The sequence below is a fragment of the Polypterus senegalus genome, chromosome 1 (genome assembly GCF_016835505.1).
Source record: "Polypterus senegalus isolate Bchr_013 chromosome 1, ASM1683550v1, whole genome shotgun sequence".
In the NCBI taxonomy this organism is placed as follows: Eukaryota; Metazoa; Chordata; class Cladistia; order Polypteriformes; family Polypteridae; genus Polypterus; species Polypterus senegalus.
The window spans coordinates 33,212,133-33,232,973 of record NC_053154.1 but is presented as its reverse complement, the minus strand read 5'-3'; the positions used below and the strand labels follow the sequence as shown (position 1 = coordinate 33,232,973).

The window sequence follows — 20,841 nt, the reverse complement described above, 5'->3', positions numbered from 1 at the left end:
CAATAAGCTGTATAGAAAAAATACATCAATGTTTAAACCAAAAATACTTCCACATGTTGGGAAAGCACCCACCTGATAACCTTTATTCTTGCTTTCAAAATGCTTTCAGGTATTTGCAGTGGTCACCTTGCAGCTGTTGATTACTTTTGGCATCGTATGCATTTTCACCTTCGCAGATGTTGTGAAGAATTACGTCAAGTCCAACATTTGGGTCTACATAACCTCCTACTGTGTGTTTGCAGTTGTGGCCATTGTCCTTCAGTTTGGAGGGTCCTTGAGGAGGAAATTTCCCTGGAATATTATTGCACTGGTAAGAGAGTTACTTAGAATGGGCTTCAGGCTCTGGACTCCAAGCACTCTTGAAGTCTTTTTTAAATGTTCTAACACAACTCTGATTGTTTCCCTTAGGGTGTTGTGACACTGAGCTTGTCCTTCATGGTGGGAGCAGTGGCTTCATTCCATGATACCACAGCTGTCATAATTGCACTTGGAAGTACAGTGATCATCTCCTTCACCATTATCCTCTTCTCAGTACAGGTACTCTTTTATATTGACAATGTGTAGTCTAATGAAGCAGGACGCTGGAAGAAAAGCCAATTAAGATTTCCTGTAAGCCTAAACTGGGGTACACAATGACGTTACAAAAACTCAGGGTTAAGATGAGCCGATGTCTGTCTTAACAGCAAAGGACAGGCCACCTAACCTTTACATTTCTACATTATTTGTAACTATGGTCATCAGAATCCATACGAGTGTTAAGTATATTCACATCCATATTGTTTATGCACAGTATAATTTGATACTGTGCTCCATTAAGGCAACAGATGCCATGTCTGAAACTCAAAAAGATTTCAAAGTAGACATTAGACAGAAAAAAGTTCAAAGTGAATAGCAAACTGAGTGCCAAACATCTAATGAATTTGAAACATCACTGGGCCAAAGAGAATTGATTGTATTCTTAGGGGTGAACAAATGAAAAGCAGCCTGCTGCTAGTTAGTTCATCCATTCATAATTATGAGGAAAGATTAAAAGAGCTGAGCACTTTCAGTTTAAGCAAAAGAAGCTTAAGAGGTGACATGGCTGAAATGTTTAAAATGATGAAGGGAATTAGTACAGCAGATCAAGAGACAGTTAGTTTAAAATGAGTTCTTCAAGAACACGGGTACACAGTTGGAAACTTGTTAAGGGTAAATTTCACACAAACATTAGGAAGTTTTTCATTACACAAAGAACGCTAGACACTTCAGAATGAGATAGCAAGTAGTGTGGTAGACAGTAAGACGTTAGGGACTTTCAAAACTCGACTTGATGTTCTTTTAGAAGAATTAAATGGATAGGACTGGCGAGCTTTGTTGGGCTGAATGGCCTGTGCTCGTCCAGATTGTTCTAATGTTCTGATGTCAGAGACTGTTGGGCAAGTGTGCAAAACACCAACAAATAATAATTTCTTCTTAAGGGGGGCAATATCAGCTTCTGAGGCTAAGCATGGACTTACTTTTGCTCCCCTAAATGATTAGATCCATTGACATTTTGTTGAATAAATGATTGAAAAGGCAAATTTTACTCCACCCAAGTATATCACCTTTATCCATAGACACTCTCTACATGAAGATCTACTGTTTGCCTTGTCAGCTACTGTGTGTTGAAAAAATCAACAATTTCCATAGGGGTGAATAAATCAGTAGCAAAAAATAAAAAAAAGCCTTAATGATTAGTGTTGAAGCCAAATATTAAGAAAAATAATGAGTTTGATTAAGTCAGCATTCAGACGTTGGCTTCTGGTTAGTAACATGGCAGCAGCCCGAGTGTTCCTTAAGGATGAGTAACAGAAAGCACTTGGGTAGAACATGAAGACTAGAATTCAGTTAGGATAGTTGGCATTAACAATTTGGGGGTCACAATTAAAGCAGGTAACAAATTATGGAATCAGTTGAACAAATTGTTTGCTGTTTTTTTTATTCAATGTGCCACAAGCCAACTGCTACAATCATCTACTTAATTAACATATTTTCTTTCTCCATGCAGTCACGAATAAGCTTCTCCATCTGCAACGGCATCCTTCTTGTCCTGGCTGTTGACCTCATGATGTTTGGCTTCTTCTCCATTTTCTTCTACTCCACCATGCTCCAGATTCTCTATGGCTGCCTTGGGGCACTCGTCTTTGCTTTGGTTTGTATCACAGGACTCCTGACGAATGGATGAGGGGGGAGGTGGGGCTTCATGATCTTCTGATCTTATCTGTGCATGCTTTGCAGCAGTCATGCACAAGACAGAAATGCCTTTTCAGTTTCGGGTGGAGTATTCCTTTACGTCTAGCTAAGGAATGATTTCCCAGCATGTCTCGGGCATAATGTCACAGGTCAGAAGTGCCACTGACAAGATGTTGGATCACTCTACTAGAACAGCTTAAGGTGTCCCTGCAATCCTAAGCACTAATGCTCTAATAAAGGACAGGTAAACCTCTGGACCCTTACCCATTCTAAATGGCTATGGGGGGCGAGTATCAGAGTGGGCTAAGTACTACCTATATGACTTCATTCCCTAGCATTCTTCCATTCCTGAAATACAAAAATTTGGGGTTATTCCCTAGCCACACATTAGCTCCAGGCAGCCAAGTTAAGTAACGGGCAACTGTCCTCTGTACCTTCCTTCAAATGGTAGTCTACGTAATCATGTATAACATCTGCCAGAGTGTGTTAGGGTCTGATTCCTGCCATTAACACTAAATTGTCTTCAATCCTGGGAGTTTATCCTACAAAGAGCACTGATGAAGTCAAGACTTAGCTGTGAAAACCTCACTTGAATAAACCATGTTTACCAACCAAGGCTCAATCGGTTCTATTAACTTGGAGTGTTTCTCATTAAGTCAAGATGTGCTTTGTCATTCCACGATTATGTATGCACTCCTGAGGTTTAAACAGCACTGAGAATCGACGGTAGATAACATGAACCAAACTTTAAAAAAGCATAGAGAAGAGTGAAGTATCTGCAGGTTGACGACTTTAATAGTAAAACTGTCTTTTCAGCAGTTGATCAACAAATAATACGTGATCTACAATAATGTACAAAAAAGGGAAATGCATCCAAAATAAAGAAAGCACGAGAGGCTGCATGGCAATCCATAGCAGACCGATGTCGAACTACATTGCGGTTCTGAATTTGTGTATTGCGCAATGTGATACAAAGAAGGGCTTCAGCGAGACCCCAAACCCCAACACGAACACACTAAGAGCCCCGGGTTCAAATAACAGTGCGTCTATTACACACACTCCTCAAGAAAAGTAACAAAATGTAACACAAAGTTAACACAAGCACAACATTCTCTTTTTCTCTCTCCACCGCACTGCCCTCCTCCAACCGAGTGTTGTCCCACGTCCTCCCAGCTCCAACTTGCCTGGGAAAGGGAGTGCGGTCCCTTTTATTATGAACCTGGGAGTACTTCCGGCACCAGGGTCATTGCCCAATGGAAGCACTTCCGGGTCATGTGAAAGTCCATTATAATAGGGTGCTTGTCTCCCTGTAGCACCCTCTTGTGGCACCCAGTGACCCAAGCAGGGCTGCCTTGCCAGACTACATCTCCAGGCATGTCCTCCTGGTTTCCTACTGGGCACTGATATCCAGAAATGCTGCCATCTAGCATGCTGGGGGAGTAAAAGCCCTTTTCAGTGGGCTGTACATCCATCCCTTCTGGTCTTTCCTTCCGGGTCTGATCCCCTTCTCTTCCCAGGCCAGGATGCCCATCTTCCTGTTGGGAGCCTCCTGTCCGGGTAAAGAACCATCCCCTCTTCTGGTTGGGATGCCCGTCCAGCCCATGTGGCATCTACAGCACTTAAATATTAATAGTATTACTCACTTTTTTATTAGAAGTTTTCTTTGAATTGCCTAGTTTACTTGTAAATGAGCTGGCTTGTAAACATCATAAGTAATCGTGTTCTGTTTGCCAGTTGGTTTTGTAGTAGAATCAGATCAGCTATTTTCAGTAAAGTTTACTACAATTTGTTAAGTAATTGCAACTCACTCAAAAAAGTACATTTCGAGATTTATTTACAAGTATGTCATGTTTTCCACCTAAATGAATGAAATAAATTCTCCTTAAAATAGGCTGCGTTTACTAAATACATTTAAGCTCTTCCATTTTAACATGATTAAATTTAGTTAATTAGACACAGATTTGTTCAGTAATCCTGAAAAAAATAAATAAGTCTTTAAACAACCTGGTGCCCTAAACCAGGGGTCACCAACTCCAGTCATGGAGGACCACCGTGGCTGTAGGTTTTCATTCTAACCCTTTTCTGAATGAGTGTCCTGTTTTTACTGCTAAATACCTTCTTTTTAACTCATTTTAATTGATTTGCTATTGAAGACGCAGATCCCTTAAATGTTCCTTTTTCCTTAATTAGCAGCCAAACAATAATGAGATACAAAATGAGCCAAAACAACTGGTGACCATCATACAGTATCTGAAAATAAAGAAAGATGAAGGTCTCATGAATGCTGATCTACTCAGGTACCCAAAACATTTGACCAGCGCTCTTAGAAATGAGAAAATCAACAATTTCAGAAATGTCTGCTAATGCACCACGAGAGCAGCAACAGGTCATGGAATTAAAGAACTGGATTAATTAATGACAAGGATTGGCACCTCATTAAGTAGCTGGTTGGAGTGAAATTGGTTGGAGTTTGAGGCCCTGACTTAGTTGGTCTTCTCTTTGCTCCCTCACTTCACAGTTCATTTCTGTTTGGGTGCCGTTTAAGGAAAGACATGAAGGAATCCAGAAGAACGAGGAACAAATCTTAAAAAAACAATTCAATTAAAATTAATTCACAAGAAATTAATTAGCACCACAAACAGGGCACTCATTAAAAAAAAGGGTTAGAATGAAAACCTTCAGCCACGGTGGTCCTCCAGAACCGGAGTTGGCGACCCCTTCCCTAACCATTCAAATACTCATTTATAATAGTATACCAACATAAACTCTAAAGAATTAGAAGCATTCATTTATTTAGTTTGGTTGATTGTGCTTTTCACAAGATCTTAACAGTAGTTGTATGTTGTATTGAAAATAAAGAAAAAGATGCTTTTGTGATGCAGGATGTGGAAAAAAAAGGTGTCATAAATCAACTTCACATCCATTACACACACAAAAAAACGACGACATTCATGAAAAAGTCTACAATGTAATTTCCAGGTGTGAGGACCACAATGCAACAAAATGGATGCAACTTTACACAAAACAGCATACCTTATATAAAATAGGACAGTTCTATACATAAAACAGGTTTAAGTTAAGTCCACTTAATTCAGCTGTGTATCAGGAAAATTAAAATATTGTTTTAAGGATTAGAAAAGTGTTCATTTTGAGTAAGATAAGCATGAAATAATTGAGTAATTACAACAAAAGTTTTCAAGGCTGATTATGCTTCCATCCATCCATCCATCTTCCAACCCGCTGAATGCGAACACAGGGTCATGGGGGTCTGCTGGAGCCAATCCCAGCCAACAAAGGGCACACGGCAGGAACCAATCCCGGGCAGGGCGCTAACCCACCGCAGTGATTATGCTTCCGTTAAAAGAAAACAATTTATTGGCTTTGTTTTAACTTATGTTAATGTGACATTTGAGAGATTTTTAAATGTAACTACAAAAAGTAATGTAATTCCAACAAAATGATTATTTAAGTAACATTGAAGTTGATGTATAAAGTAAATATCCTTCTTCAGATTTTTTCAGTGTACTTCAAACATGTAAAACAAGTAAGCATTCAATTTCAATATGAAGTGCATATGGCAGCAACTTAAAATTCTATACAAGAATATAACTTCCTTCAGAATTACTAGATTTGTACATTTAGTATACACTACCAGTCAAAAGTTTTAGAACACCTCAGTTTTTCCAGTTTTTCTTCGCATTTAATCAGTTGAAATGCAATGAAAAACTTAAAAATGGTGAAAAGGCTACTAGAGATTTAAATTTAAAGATTAGGTTAGCAAAAGTTGAAAAAAAGGAAATATGAATATTACAAATGGGCCTTCTTCAGGGGAAAACTAACAGGTTACAACCTACAGATGTTCAGCAGCAATTAAAGTAAATGAAGCCTTGCAACAATTAGCACAAGTGTCCCAGCTTCTGGGGATTACTTAAAAACCCTCTTTGTGTCTTCAAGCAGAGTGGGAACAGACTGTGTTACTACACCCTATGAAGTACTACCTGGACGATATTACAGTGATAATAGCAAGAAAACAGCAATTAACAAATGAAGTGAGGCAGAGCATTATTATTCTGAGAAGTGTAAGCCTTTTGTTTAGAGAAATTAAAAAAAAATATATATATATATCCAAGTGTCACTGGGTACGGTGGTGTCCTACACAATGCAAATGCAACTGGAAGAAACTCTGATAGAAAAAGATCTGGCAGATCCAAAGTCACAGCCCCATCAGAAGTCAGGTTTGTGAGGGTCACCGGCTGGCGTGATCAGAGGCGCCTCGCAGCACAAGAGCTTCAAGCACAGCTTAACAGAGCAGGTCGACAAAAGCAAATCTCAGTTTGTACTGTGAAGAGGAGACTTTGTGCTACAGGTTTGACAGGGCGAGTGGCAGTAAGAAAGCCATTCCTAAAAGGACAAAACAGGGCCTTGAAATACCAGCTGTGGACTATTGCTGACTGGAAGAAAGACTTCTGGACCAATGAATCAAACTTTGAAATCTCTAGTTCATCATGCAGGGTGTTGGTATGGAGGAGAAAATGTGATTGATGGTCTGGGGTTCTTTTGCTGGAGGCAGAGTTGGTGACTTGCACAGAGTGACTGGCATTTTGAATCAAAAGGGTTACCACAGTTTGGCTGTTACTTCAGCGAAAGGTGGCTACTTTGATGAGCCAAACTTAGAATAACATTTGCCTTAGTTTTTCTGTTTGCCATTGTTTAATTGTTCTATGCCTTGACTTCATGAAACGTTAAGACATTAAACTGTGTGCATTTCCATCAAAACTTCAGGTGTTCTAAAAACCTTTGACCGGTAGTGTATGCAAACGTATACTGCACATTTAGCAACCGAAAAGAAAGCTGCCACTTCAGTCACGGATGCAATGTTCCAGTGCCACTCCTGCTCCAGGAGTTTGCCCTCCTCAGAAAGTTCGTTTGCACAATACGACTGGTGGGTTACATTTTTAAAGACCAACCTGTGCAGTGATGCCATATTTTAGCTTCACAGTGTGTTTATTCAGTCTATTGTGCTGATAACATTTCAAAAGCATAAAACAATATTTAGTGTCGCTGATAAGGCTTTGGATTCACTTACCACACTTGACATTTTATGTATTGAATGTTAACCACAAACATCTGAATGACTATCCTCGTCACGAGTATCAGACCAGACCTGACCATTTTTAATAACGAGTGTTACTGTCGTACTGGCATATCCTCAATTACAAAACATATTGTATTTTTATTATTTACTAGAGAAGGAAAAAAGTGGACCAATTTAAAAATTATACAGATGTTATGTTTGTTTAATTATTGAGGAGTGCAACTGAATTTATTTTAGATGTTATTCTATTTTACAATGTACCTTTATATACTGCCGTGAATTATGTCAAAAGCGACCAGGGCCTGCCTGCCTCTCTTTCTTTCTCTCTCTTTAGAAAGCACACCAGGGTTGATCCCAGAAGATCTTGTAGTGCGGCTTTTTCTTGTACATATGTCACTATAAACATCTTTACACTGCTTTAGTGTTTAAAGTTTACTGACTTAGAATTGGTACAATTAGAACGGAACATCCCCTATTTAACTTTTTGTTTATTATTATACCTTTTCCTTTGTCCCTCACTGACAAAAAGACCAATGTAAATGAATTGCATAATACTTTTAAATGTGACATATTATTAAATTCTTGTCATTATACAATAAACAGTAGCTTTTAATATTTTACCACTTTTCAATGAATATCATCCATCCATCCATCCATCCATCCTCTTCCGCATAAGATTAATTTAAATGATATTGTAGCCAAGAATGCATCAATATTAAATACACTATAAAATCCCATCACTGACTAAAAAGGTGTTTAACAAATTAAATAATTTAAATGTCATTCATTTTCAATGGATAGTTTAGGTTATAATGTAGTAATTACCATCTAAGAATAATATAAAAGAGAATTCAGCAACATTAGATAATCCTAAGAATATCCGTGGTACCTTTCTCCGAGCTTTCATTTTCTCAACAAGTGGGAATTTCATCAACTGTCAATGCACAACACTCCGCTAAGCTTCATCTTCAGTCTGATGCAGAGCAGACTAAGACAGGACCTTCAGCTGCCTCTTTTAGTGTAACCCGTCCATATCCTCCTTGGTGGACCCCAAACCAGCTCAGATAAACCTCAGTTTAACTAAGGTTTACTTGCTAAATGTATTCTCTGGAATACCCCCTAACCCTCAGTCTTAACAGAGTCCTGTACAAATAAGATAGATAGATGATGGAAAGATGATCTTTCTCAAATTTTTGGATCACCATTTGCAACTATTAGGAGGTAGAACCAAAGAATTTGCTGTTGTGACAGTGTAAATTGTTTAAGGCTTAGTAAAAGAAGCTGTGTGAAGCCAATTTCAGATTTTTTCCCCCCTAAAGTCATAAGCCCACTGATTTAGGATGCCAGTGCGAGGGCCTGATTGTAGGCAAGAGACCACTGACTGAAATTTATAATAGGATTTTTCGCCACTGGAAGTGCCTTCTTTCAGTTTAGATCAATTGGCATATGCCCATAAGGGAGTTAAGAGGTTCTCGGCCATAGTTCACCTTGTGTTAGTGAGACGTTATAGAACTGTTTGTATAACTGCTAATAACATTCATTTTGGTTTAACATTTTTGTTTGCTAGGATATGTTTATGGCGAGGTGAACGTTTCAAAGTTAGATATTAAAAGTGGTATCCTTAAGGAGTCAGTGTTAATGCACATCAACAATCTGGACAAGAATGTAATCCATAATCTGGTCAAGTCTACAGGTGACACCAAACACCAAAATCCACTGCATATTTATAGAAGGAATTGGATAGCATACAGGCTTGAGCAGATCTGTGGAAGATGAAATTAAAATGTCAAAAGTATTACATGTAGGAAGAAGAGACGCTAGATTTGAACACACAATGGGAGGTCTGAAACGTTCCTACAAGAAGGTCCTGGAGATAATAATTGACGCTAGATTTGAAAACAATTGGATTTCTGAAATGTTAAAGTACATCCAACGGGAAGGACCTGGAGATGATAATGGATTTGTCGCTTGACATCCAAACAGTGTACAGAAGCAATCAGAAAAGATAACAGGAGGTCAGGTTGAGATAGATAGTGCAATATGTTATGCTTAAGTTAGATAACACACTAGTGAGACCTCACCTGGAGTTCTGCACAGAGTTTTGGTTTCCTATTACAAAAAAAAAAGACACCACATCCCTAGATAAAGAGGAGAGCGACTAGGCCGAGTCTGGGACTAAGAGGTATGAGTTATGAGTAGAAGTTGAAGGGGTTGAATTTCAAATGGAGATTATGAGGAGACATGATTAAGTGCCTAAAATCGTGAAGAGAATTAATACAGTGGATCCCAGTGTTACTTTCAAATAAATTCTTCTGTAATAACATGGGGACATAGCTGGAAATTGGTAAATGGCAGATTTCTCACAAATATTAGATTTACTTTACTCAATCACATTAGTGGTGAGTGGTGAAGAATAGGACTTTATGGACCTTTAAAACTTGACCTGATGTTATTTATTTTTTTTACACAAAATAACAATCACAATTCTTGGCTCCAAATAGGTCATCTGAGAATGTCTCTTGCTCTTTTTCTTTTTAGTTCCTAGCCATTGACGTTCAGCTTGTGATTGGTCGAGAATCGTATGCCCTGAGCCCTGAGGAGTACATATTTGCAGCTTTAGCCATTTACCTGGACATCATCCTCATCTTCCTTTATCTCCTCATCCTCTTTGGTGGAGGCAAAAAGTAACTCAACTCAACTAAACATACGACGAGCAACCGCTCCATGCAAAATCAAAGAGAGACTTAACTCCGAGCTTAAAGATATTTTTATTACATTTTTATTGAATTAAGTGTACTACCTTGGACCATTTTTTTACATTGTTTTATGAATTGTAACTACTGTATTTTCATTTGTAATTAAAAATGGATGAATTTTTTTGTTTCACATATCAGGTTGGACTAATGTGTTCAGGATTAGAATTGATGCACTTAGAATGACTTGCAAGCAGCAAACAAAAATAATGCAAATGGATTTTTTAAGGTATTTGTTCTAAGTAGTCGGTTAATATTTATCATTAATTTTGTTTTTCGATAGTGCTCTCTTAATTTGACATTATTTCACTTTGACCTAATGTCATCATGTGATGCCACATGGGTGGGACACCAGATGTCACTGCCACTCCAGTATAAGAATGGTGGCATGATTGAGGAAGCACTCAAAGCAAAAAGCTCTTTAGCATAAGAGGAAGAGAAAGCATCTCAAGGTGATGGTGAAGTTGGCCTTTTTCTGGTTTGAAACTTATTCTTTTTTGACTTTGAGTTCTGTCATTTCCTTCATGTTTTTATTTCTAGCTTTTTTATGGACTATAAACCTGCCATGTCCGTTTGGTTTTCATATCCTGTCTAATTTCTCTAGAGAACAGTAAAAACACACAATACTGCTGACACGTACATAGCAATATTTGTTTTGTTTTTTTTGGAACTTGCATTTCTTCCCCAAATACTGGAGAACAAAATGCCCAACAGCAGTAAACCATAGTGGCTAAGGTTTTGGTGGTTAAATCCAAGGTCACCAGTGTAATGGCCACCTGTGACTCACTATGTGAAGCTGAGAAAGTCACGGAACCTTCCATTGCTCCAACTGTTAAAAAAATGAAGTTGGAAATGCATCCTGAAGTTGAAAGTTTACTTGGATAGAGGTGTCCGCTAATTTATACAAATGGAAGTTAGCATGAGCAATATCTAAAGGTCTAGTTAGGCATTTAGTTCAAGAAACCGTTCACAAGAACTTAAGTTATCTGGATATCAAAGCATTTAGTGCAACACATTCCATTGTAAATGTACTCCATGGACCAAACAATGACAAAAGTTGCACGTTTCCTTGATTTGCCCCTCTGCTGCACGGGTTTAAAATTACAAGCAATTCTAATGTGATTAAAGCACACATTGCACACTTTCATTTAAGGGCATTGTCATACATTTTGGTCACAGCATATGGAAATGTCAGCACCTTTTCTCTATAGTCCCCTCCATTTTAGGGCAGAGTGGTGGCTCTAAGGCTTAGGGATTTGCAGTGGCAATTGGAAAGTTGCCGATTTGAATCCCGTAAACGCCAAAAGTGACTCTACTTTGCTGGGCCCTTCAGCAGGACCCTCCAACCTGCAGGAAAAACTTGGGGTTTGGTGGCAGAATTGGCACTCCAGCCACCGTAAAGTTTGGGATCCTGAGTTGGATTGTTATGTGGTGGGTAAAGCAATGCACTATATAGGCGTGTGCTCCTAAACCCCCCATTTCTGGGCACCATAATGACTGGACAATAGCAATGGCAAGTACAGGTAGTCCACAGGTTACGGACATCCAACCTACGACTTACAAACGGGGCTGCAACTGCAACGCATGCGCCTTAGTAACTGCCGCTCCATCATCTTCGACCTGGGGACGCTGCAAGCACTGGCTGGACGGAGGCGATTTCGCTGCCCACGCAGTGTAGTGTCCCTCGGGTGGCTAGCAGTTTCACTGCCCACCCACCACACACAACTACCCCGATTGTTCTTGGTGTGCGGCCAGTGATGCTGGAAGCAGTGACCCGGTTGTGGTGGAAGATTTGTGTCCCTCAGGCGGCTTCCAGCGGCAAGCGGTTTCACTGCCCGCTCAACACACACGGCTACCTTGTTCGTTCTCAGTGGGTGGCTGGTGATGCTGCAAGCGGTGACCCTGTTATGCCTGAGCAGAGGCCACTGAGTGTGAATGAGGCGGCGGGGAATAGCATTTTAGTGTGCATCGGATGGCTGCCTATTGAATGGGGGTGATTCAGTACTCGCCTTTAGCTGCACTGTGTCTGTTCTCGGTGGGCAGACACTGCAAGCAGCATACTGTAGTGGAGGTGACTGTGAGGTGGGCTGGTGATGAATCGCCCCTCGATGCCCCCATTCATTCTCAATAGCAAGCCTCCTTGTACTGTTACACACATAGCAGGAAGTTGTCTCTTATCCAAGCCTCCTTGTACTGTTACACACATAGCGAAGTTGTCTCTTTATCAGTACATCAGACGTGTTGACGACGGGTGCCTTCCTGCTGTGATAGCGTGTACAGTGCTGGTCAGAAGAGCTCATCTTAACTTTCTGTCTTCACCCTTCAATGATGTCTCTGAAACACAAATCTGATGCAAGTGCTGGTGATACAGTAAAGAAGGGAAAAACCATCACCATTGAAAATAAAGTAGATATAATAAAAAGGTCAGAGAAAGGTGAAACTCCATCATTCATTGGCAGAGAACTTGGTTACAGTCGGTCGAAAATAGCATTTATTAAAATAATGTACCTGTTCCGACTTACAGTGCATCCAGAAAGTATTCACAGCGCATCACTTTTTCCACATTTTGTTATGTTACAGCCTTATTCCAAAATGGATTAAATTCATTTTTTTCCTCATAATTCTACACACAACACCCCATAATGACAATGTGAAAAAAAGTTTGAGATTTTTCCACATTTAAAAAATAAAAAAATTGAGAAAGCACATGTACATAAGTATTTACAGCCTTTGCCATGAAGCTCAAAATTTTGCTCAGGTGCATCCTGTTTCCCCTGGTCATCCTTGAGATGTTTCTGCAGCTTAATTGGAGTCCACCTGTGGTAAATTCAGTTGATTGGACATCATTTGGAAAGGCACACACCTGTCTATATAAGGTCCCAGAGTTGACAGTTCACGTCAGAGTACAAACCAAGCATGAAGTCAAAGGAATTGTCTGTAGAACTCCGAGACAAGATTGTCTCGAGGCACAAATCTGGGGAAGGTTACAGAAAATTTCTGCTGCTTTGAAGGTCCCAATGAGCTCAGTGGCCTCCATCATCTGTAAGTGGAAGAGGTTCGAAACCACCAGGACTCTTCCTAGAGCTGGCCGGCCATCTAAACTGAGTGATCGGGGGAGAAGGGCCTTAGTCAGGGAGGTGACCAAGAACCCGATGGTCACTCTGTCAGAGCTCCAGAGGTCCTCTGTGGAGAGAGGAGAACCTTCCAGAAGGACAACCATCTCTGCAGCAATCCACCAATCAGGCCTGTATGGTAGAGTGGCCAGACGGAAGCCACTCCTTAGTAAAAGGCACATGGCAGCCCACCTGGAGTTTGCCAAAAGGCACCTGAAGGACTCTCAGGCCATGAGAAACAAAATTCTCTGGTCTGATGAGACAAAGATTGAACTCTTTGGTGTGAATGCCAGGCGTCACATTTGGAGGAAACCAGGCACCCCTCATCACCAGGCCAACACCGTCCCTACAGTGAAGCATGGTGGTGGCAGCATCATGCTGTGGGGATGGTTTTCAGCGGCAGGAACTGGGAGACTAGTCAGGATAAAGGGAAAGATGACTGCAGCAATGTAGAGAGACATCCTGGATGAAAACCTGCTCCAGAGCGCTCTTGACCTCAGACTGGGGCAACGGGTTCATCTTTCAGCAGGGCAACGATCCTAAGCACACAGCCAAGATATCAAAGGAGTGGCTTCAGGACAACTCCTTGAATGTCCCCGAGTGGCCCTGCCAGAGCCCAGACTTGAATCCGATTGAACATCTCTTGAGAGATCTTAAAATGGCTGTGCACCGACGCTTCCCATCCAACCTGTTGGAGCTTGAGAGGTGCTGCAAAGAGGAATGGGTGAAACTGGCCAAGGATAGGTGTGCCAAGCTTGTGGCATCATATTCAACAAGACTGGAGGCTGTAATTGCTGCCAAAGGTGCATCGACAAAGTACTGAGCAAAGGCTGTGAATACTTATGTACATGTGATTTCTCAGTTTTTTTAAATAAATTAGCAAAAACCTCAAGTAAACTTTTTTCACGTTGTCATAATGGGTTATTTGTGTGTAGAATTCTGAGGAAAAAAATGAATTTAATCCATTTTGAAATAAGGTTGTAACATAACAAAATGTGGAAAAAGTGATGCACTGTACATACAAATTCAACTTAAGTACAAACCTACAGTCCCTATCTCATACGTAACCCGGGGACTGCCTGTATATTGAAGCAGCCATATTTAGTTCTTTGCTGCATATCTCTTAAATGTAATAATAACTGCTTTAAATCTGTAATTCATAGACATCCCCAGGTGCTGAGTCTCTTTTCTGGTGATGCTCTGCCAAGCCTCTGGTGTTGCCATCTTGAGCTCCTGCTTGTTTCAGGTGCTTGTCTCCTTACGTTTTTCTCTTCAAATTATGGAAGGCCTGCTCAGTTAGATTTAAATTGGGTAATTTTTAAGATGTAAAAACTCCTGTGTTGCCTTAGCAGTACGTTTAATCACCTCTGAATCGTTTGTATTTTTTTTTTTACTCTGAAGCAGAACATTAGGATGGCATGGTTTGGCTTCACTTGCTTTGAATCAAGGAAAATACAAGTCTTATCCTAGTTTTGACAATGTGTGGAAGCTATTAATGAGGCAAATACAATATTGAAAACTGAGGAATATAAACTGAAAGACATTATGTTGAGACCACATCAGGAGTACTGTGCCCAGTTCTGCTCAAAACGCTACCTGAAAGACAGAGCAGCACTTGACACTACAAAGAAGAGCAACCAAGGAGTGAAGTGCACATCTGGCAAGGGCAGGCTAACAAAACGAAAAGTTCTTAGTACAGATTAGGGGAGTATGCAGGTTTTTGAAAATCCGAAAAGCAGCTTACATTCAATTAAATGAACATTCACATATGAAAAGGAAACATGAGGAAATTAAAATTTAGCCATACAGAGCTTATCACAAGGAGTTGTGGGAATTTTGAACAAACTACCATGTCATGTAGTTGCAATGTAAAGCTTGACATCTTGTAAAAAGGTAGCTGGAGTAGGCTTTTGGACAGCTTAACTGTTAGCCTCCTTGGTATTAACTGTGAGTATGACTCGGGCTCGGAATTCTACGCAAGTAAGGTTAATCCCAAGTCAGGCCTGAGGTGATGTGTAATGATCTGCTGTACTGTGTTAAGCGTGAATAACCCTCACGTCTGTATTCTGCTGCTCTCTAGTAGATAACACAACAAAACATACAACAAAAAAAAATCATAATATTAATGTGCTTTGCCTTTATAAGTTAACTAATCAATATTTATGAGAGGGGTGGAGTCTTCAACCAAAACAACAATAGCATGACAAGCTGTAAAGCCAGTTTTAGAATTAGTTGAATTCAGCAATACTGAGGATGAATTAAATTAGTATTCAGACATTGATACGGATAATGAAACTGGTGCATACAGCACTGTATGACCAAACCGCCATGATATGCCCCATGAATCTGGTTGCCTGAGGATTCACTGTGGTGCAAGTAGGTGTGTGGCAAGTAAGTTAAAACTTATTGCAAACACATAGAAGTACAAGAAAGACATTTTCCCCCCTAATCACTGTTCATAATGCAGTAACTGTAAATGTTTGTGTCAAGGGATATGTGAAGTCATTAAGTCTTACGCCTCAGAAGCCTACAAAAACACAAAGGGTGCCATTAATCATGTGGATGAGGCACTGACATGCCACCCTGTCATTTGCAAGCAACAGAAAAATGAGTGTGTAAGGAAACAAACTTCTACCATACTAATTGTGACATCAAGCCGTGCACTGGTGACTGTTTTCAAAATGGTACCATATGAAAGATGTGTATCAATTCTGCATCTGTACAGCAGAACACACTCGGCATAGCTTTCAATACCGTATTTATGTTAAAATGTTTTCATACTTACAGGTTTCATCTGAAAAACATTTTTGGCTCATTTTTCCAGGGGTAAACATTAACACTAAGGAAGCTATGCTAACGAGCCTATTGTTTTATTAAACAGTAAGGGCAAATTCTTCTTTATCTTTTCCTATTTAAAAATGTGAGTTCCTGTAATCAACACAAGCTCGCTCACCGTCCACATTCAAACAAGGTGTCTGTTTTGATTAAAAAACCAAATGAAAAGGTCTGAACTTTTCTTAATTTTCTCCTAAAGACACACGTTGCTTTACCTCCCCTTCAAGTTCAGGTGGACTTCATGTACAGCTGATTCTGTTTTCTCAGTGGACTACTCCATGTTCTTTAATGTAAAAGCCAATATTCTGAGCTTCTTTCCTAAACTTTGAATGTCCACTCCAGAAAGTTCTGGCAGTAAAATTACAGCTGGACAACCTCACGAACCTTAATACTTTGTCTAAAGGAGCACAACAACTGAATTATCGTGAAGCTTTGAAAAGGAGATTATAAAAAAAAGGGCAATTATGAATCATCTATCAAAACATTTGAAGTGGACTATCACTAACATCACAATTAAAGAGTACATTTCAGTTACTAGAATGAGATGGAAAACCATTGGTTTGAAAAATAAAATTCCCTTTAACAAAGCCACCTCCAATGCTCCACATTCATACAAATATGTAGGTGTAGCCAAATGCAGTCCTTGAGGCAAAGCATCAGTATTTGGAATCATGTTAGACTCGCGTTCATTAAACTTACCATTAAAATTTATGTTAAAATGCAGCCCTACATACAACTCTAATACTTAAACTCTATGCAGTCTTTAGCAGAGAAACAGTTTTTCCAGTCATCATCCTTCCTCAAAACACCAAGTGCTGTATTGTACATCATCAGATTTGTTCAAAACAATCCATTTCTTCAATGATTTATACCCTTCTTACTTTAACTGAACAATTTAAAACTAATAAAGGTGTCATTCACAATCAAGTCAAAACAAGCAACAGGACATTGCAGGAGGAAACTATGTGAATAAATACATGTGGGGAAAAAAGGCCCTAGCAATAAGGACATGGTTAGCAAAGAGGCAGAAAACTGTCACTAAGTTGTCATTCTGTCAGCAAATAGAGAAACCCACCAACTCAAAAGATGATTCCCATTCAGGAAAATCAAATTTACCCTAATGTGATATTATTTCAGTCTTCACTTTAACATCTACACGAACAATGATGAGCCTAAATATTCTGGACATCTGCCAAATATGTTGCTCCTCTGCAATCTGCCAAAATAGTGTCCTGTGGTACCTGGTACCAGGATGTTAGCAGCAGATCCTGTAACCTGTGTAAATTGTGAAGGGGAGCCTGTGATAAGAGGCCCATGGCATGGTGCAGTTTTTAAATGAATAATTCAATCCAGAGTGTGCAGGCTCAGAACGGGTGTGGAAGGGCGAAAGCACACTTGGATCTGGGGGTTGATTGGGGTTCTTGGCTGATTGCGCACATACATGTGCGAATGTGAGTGGATCAGTCAGGTGCCTCATTCACACCTTGGGGGCAGTGCCAATGCACGGTTATTTTGCACTCAGTGTGTCAATCGAGTGGTCGGTCGGTAGCTAACCCTTATGGGCTGGGTTTCTTCCGTGGGTGCCTAATTTGCCTTAATGGTGGCGCTGGCACTGCTTGGAGGTGGTGGTACATCTCACCTGTGCCCAGTCAGGTAGGGAGATAAAAAGAAACCTGGACTGCAAAGAGGGAATGGAAAAAATTGAAAAAGAAAGGAATTGAAAACAGAAAATAACAGAGGTTAAAAGTAAAGAAGAATAAGAAGGTTAAGGTGAAAAAAAAGTGAGAGGCAGGATCAGGAGAGACCATACAGAGAGAAATGAAGGCAGGCGGTCAGGAGTGAGCCTCAGGGAAGGGAACCTGGGGTTGAAGATGGGTCACTCCAACTACTGAGCCATTATGTAGTGTCTCCAACAGACACCAAAGGACTGATGGTGGGAGATATGTTTGTGGCTTGGTGTGACACCCTATAGATTCTGAAGGCCTGGTAATGGGGATCCAAATCAGAAATTTAGGTTTGACTGCACCTTACCAGTTCGGTGTCTCCTCTGCTGCAAGATCCTGTCTGGGATACATAGAGGAGACATTGGTTTGTTAAGAAAACATTGGAGCTCATTATAATTTAAGAACGCGTTCTGGATTTTCACCTTGGTTTGGGTTAATTTGGATTTTTGTTAACCTTCATGTTCACCTTAAGTTTTATTGGATAATTTATTCATTGACTGTTTATTGAAGATCATTTGTTGCAGTGCAATTTTATGGAAGACTGCTTGTTCTTCTGGTTTTAATAAAGGCACTGCACACTTTTAGCACAAACCTGATGCTGGACGTTTGTGTCTTAATTTGTCCTGCTCATCTCGGTTTATGACAATCTATGGTTCCAGGCTGAACATGCTCCTGGTAGTGGCAAGGGAGCACTAAGCCAACCCAGACCATGACAGAGCCATAATATATTGGACTTCTTATTCTACAGAGTGTAGCTCAACTACACTGAGATCTAAGGAATTTGGAGGCCAGGACAATATGCTTTGTTGTGTGCTGTTCTACCATACCACTGTGCCACCATGCTGCCCTTCTCACTAAGTGGCCAGCAGCAAACACATCATCAATTGAAATCTGACACACTCCAAAGATGTTCAAGACACAAGTGTCTTGTGTACTCCCTGTACATTTAGTCCCTTAATTTTTCAAAAAGGAGTAGATGCCATTAAATTTTCTGGGAGTATGAATAGGGATGAGCGTTACATCCACATAGCATACAATGACAGCTATGCCTAAAATTTCATGAAAACCAAATTTTAGTTGAGGGAAAAAATTTAAGACTCCCCTCCAGTTGACAAAGTTGCACGCAGGCCAAAATAGTTATCTGGTCACTGCATGCACAGATTTAAGACACTGCAGCCATGCTGAGGCCTTTAGCATCACAGATGGTCTACAAGAATCCACTGGTAATGTAGAACAGGAGAGCCATTAGAAGATCAATAGTGGGACTGAGAGCAAAATTCCAGCATGTTGTTCTTTCCAATTGGCCCAGCAGCAGACCAAGGAGGGTTGTTTCAACCCTGGGCACTCTATTACCATGTTCGGCCACACAAGAGCATTGAAACCCATGCCATCTCAAACACGATCTCCAAGTCAGTTGTAGAATTTATTGGCTGGCTGCATTACTGTTGCAAGTGGTGCTTAAGGGCAATTCACCCTTTGACTTTAAAGGATGTGAATGATGACATAGTGAGTTTGATTAGTTTGTTAACTCATTATGAACTCAAGTAGGCTAGAGGTGAAAGAGCTAGCTAGCGAGATAACAAAGTACTTAAGAGTTATGAAGCTTTTGAGAAAATCACCCCAGCTTAGGTATTTTGTAAGCCCAAGTCTATGGAAAGGAGATGGAGCCTACTTGAAAATGGTGCTACACAAGTTATTGAGAACTGTCACATTTTTCTCTCCATTTTTAAAACTTTAAAATTTATAATTAAAAAGCAAAATTGTCAAAGTGCTTATTACACAAACTGAACAATTGTGAACACTAATTTATTGCATTGTTTCAACACTTATTCACCTGTAAACAATTCTGATTTGAAATTTATAGTTTTGCAATAAACAGATTCATATTTTGTGTAAAATAAATTTTAAAGTACTTGTTGGATGAGTTGTACAATTTCAATCACAACTTTACTGCATTTTCAAGCTGTAAAGAATTTTGATTTGAAATGGTTGTATAAAGAGATTTTTGTTTAATAGGCCCTTGTGGCTCTAGTGCTAGTTTGAATCACTGGTCCTCATTTATAACAGGATGACATGCATTTTTGAGCAAAGTTGAAAACATTGGATTATCACAATCGCTTCCTAGAAAAACAATCGCATTACTCATTACTTTACGAAGGAGCATCTCACACCATGAACTGAAAAGGACAACACACAATGAAGAGCACAGCTCGGCAGCCATATTGAGACACAAATGCGGTCTATTCTGAAGAAAACTGACCAAAACTGAGGACTTCACTAGACATTTTAAGTAACTAACAAGTCAGGTTGTATGGTTACAAATATTCAAATGTACTTTGCATATTGTTATTATTTATGAATACAGTAATCCCTCGCTATATCGCGCTTCGACATTCGCAGCTTCACTCTATCGCGGATTTTATATGCAAGCATATCTAAATATATAACATGGATTTTTCGCTGCTTCGCGCATTTGACAATGGGACTTTTGAATTCCAGTATATACTTCTTCAGTTGGTTTGCCCAGCTGATTTCATGCAAGGGACGCTATTGGCGGATGGCTGAGAAGCTACCCAATTAGAGCACGCAGTTAAGTTCCTGTGTGCTGATTGGCTCATCGATGGAGTGCCGAATTCGAATCCGGTGCGATAACCAGGAAGTCTCGTCTCGCTCATTCAGCATCAAAGTGTTTCGCTGTGTAAAGAGTTAACTTTTGTGCTCTTTTGTGTTTATATCTGTGCATAGTCAAGGCCCTTCGTTATGGCTCCAAAACAATCTGCTCCTGCTACTGCTTCAGGGGCCGTGCCCAAGTGCCAAAGGAAGATGCTAACAATTGTCAAAAAGGTAAAAGTTTTGGATATGTTGAAGGAAGGTAACAGCTACTCCGCTGCAGGACGCCATTACGGCATCAATGAGTCCACAATTCTTTTTATTTAAAAAGGAGGAAAAGAATATAAGATCTACGGCCGCAGTGTCCTTTAACCAGGGCGCAAAATGAGTTGTAAGTGGATGTAATAAGGCAGTAGTCCGGATGGAATCTGCTTTAGGGATTTGGATTAAAGACTGCCGGAAGAAGAACAACATCGGTGCTACAGTCGCCTGAAGAGGCT

General features: G+C 40.0%; 1 protein-coding gene across 2 annotated transcripts in view; it reads left to right on the top strand.

Annotated features, from left to right (window-relative positions):
- Positions 1-10,715, top strand: part of si:ch211-284o19.8 (protein lifeguard 1) — a 33,200-nt gene extending 22,485 nt beyond the window's left edge. For both annotated transcript variants that reach the window (XM_039745779.1, XM_039745771.1), the window contains exons 5-8: positions 110-310; positions 409-537; positions 2,027-2,170; positions 9,845-10,715. In XM_039745779.1, coding sequence (XP_039601713.1) covers positions 110-310; positions 409-537; positions 2,027-2,170; positions 9,845-9,994 — 624 coding nt within the window. In that variant the 3' untranslated portion in view covers positions 9,995-10,715. The remainder of the gene's footprint in view (positions 1-109; positions 311-408; positions 538-2,026; positions 2,171-9,844) is intronic.
- The last annotated feature ends 10,126 nt before the right edge of the window (positions 10,716-20,841 follow it).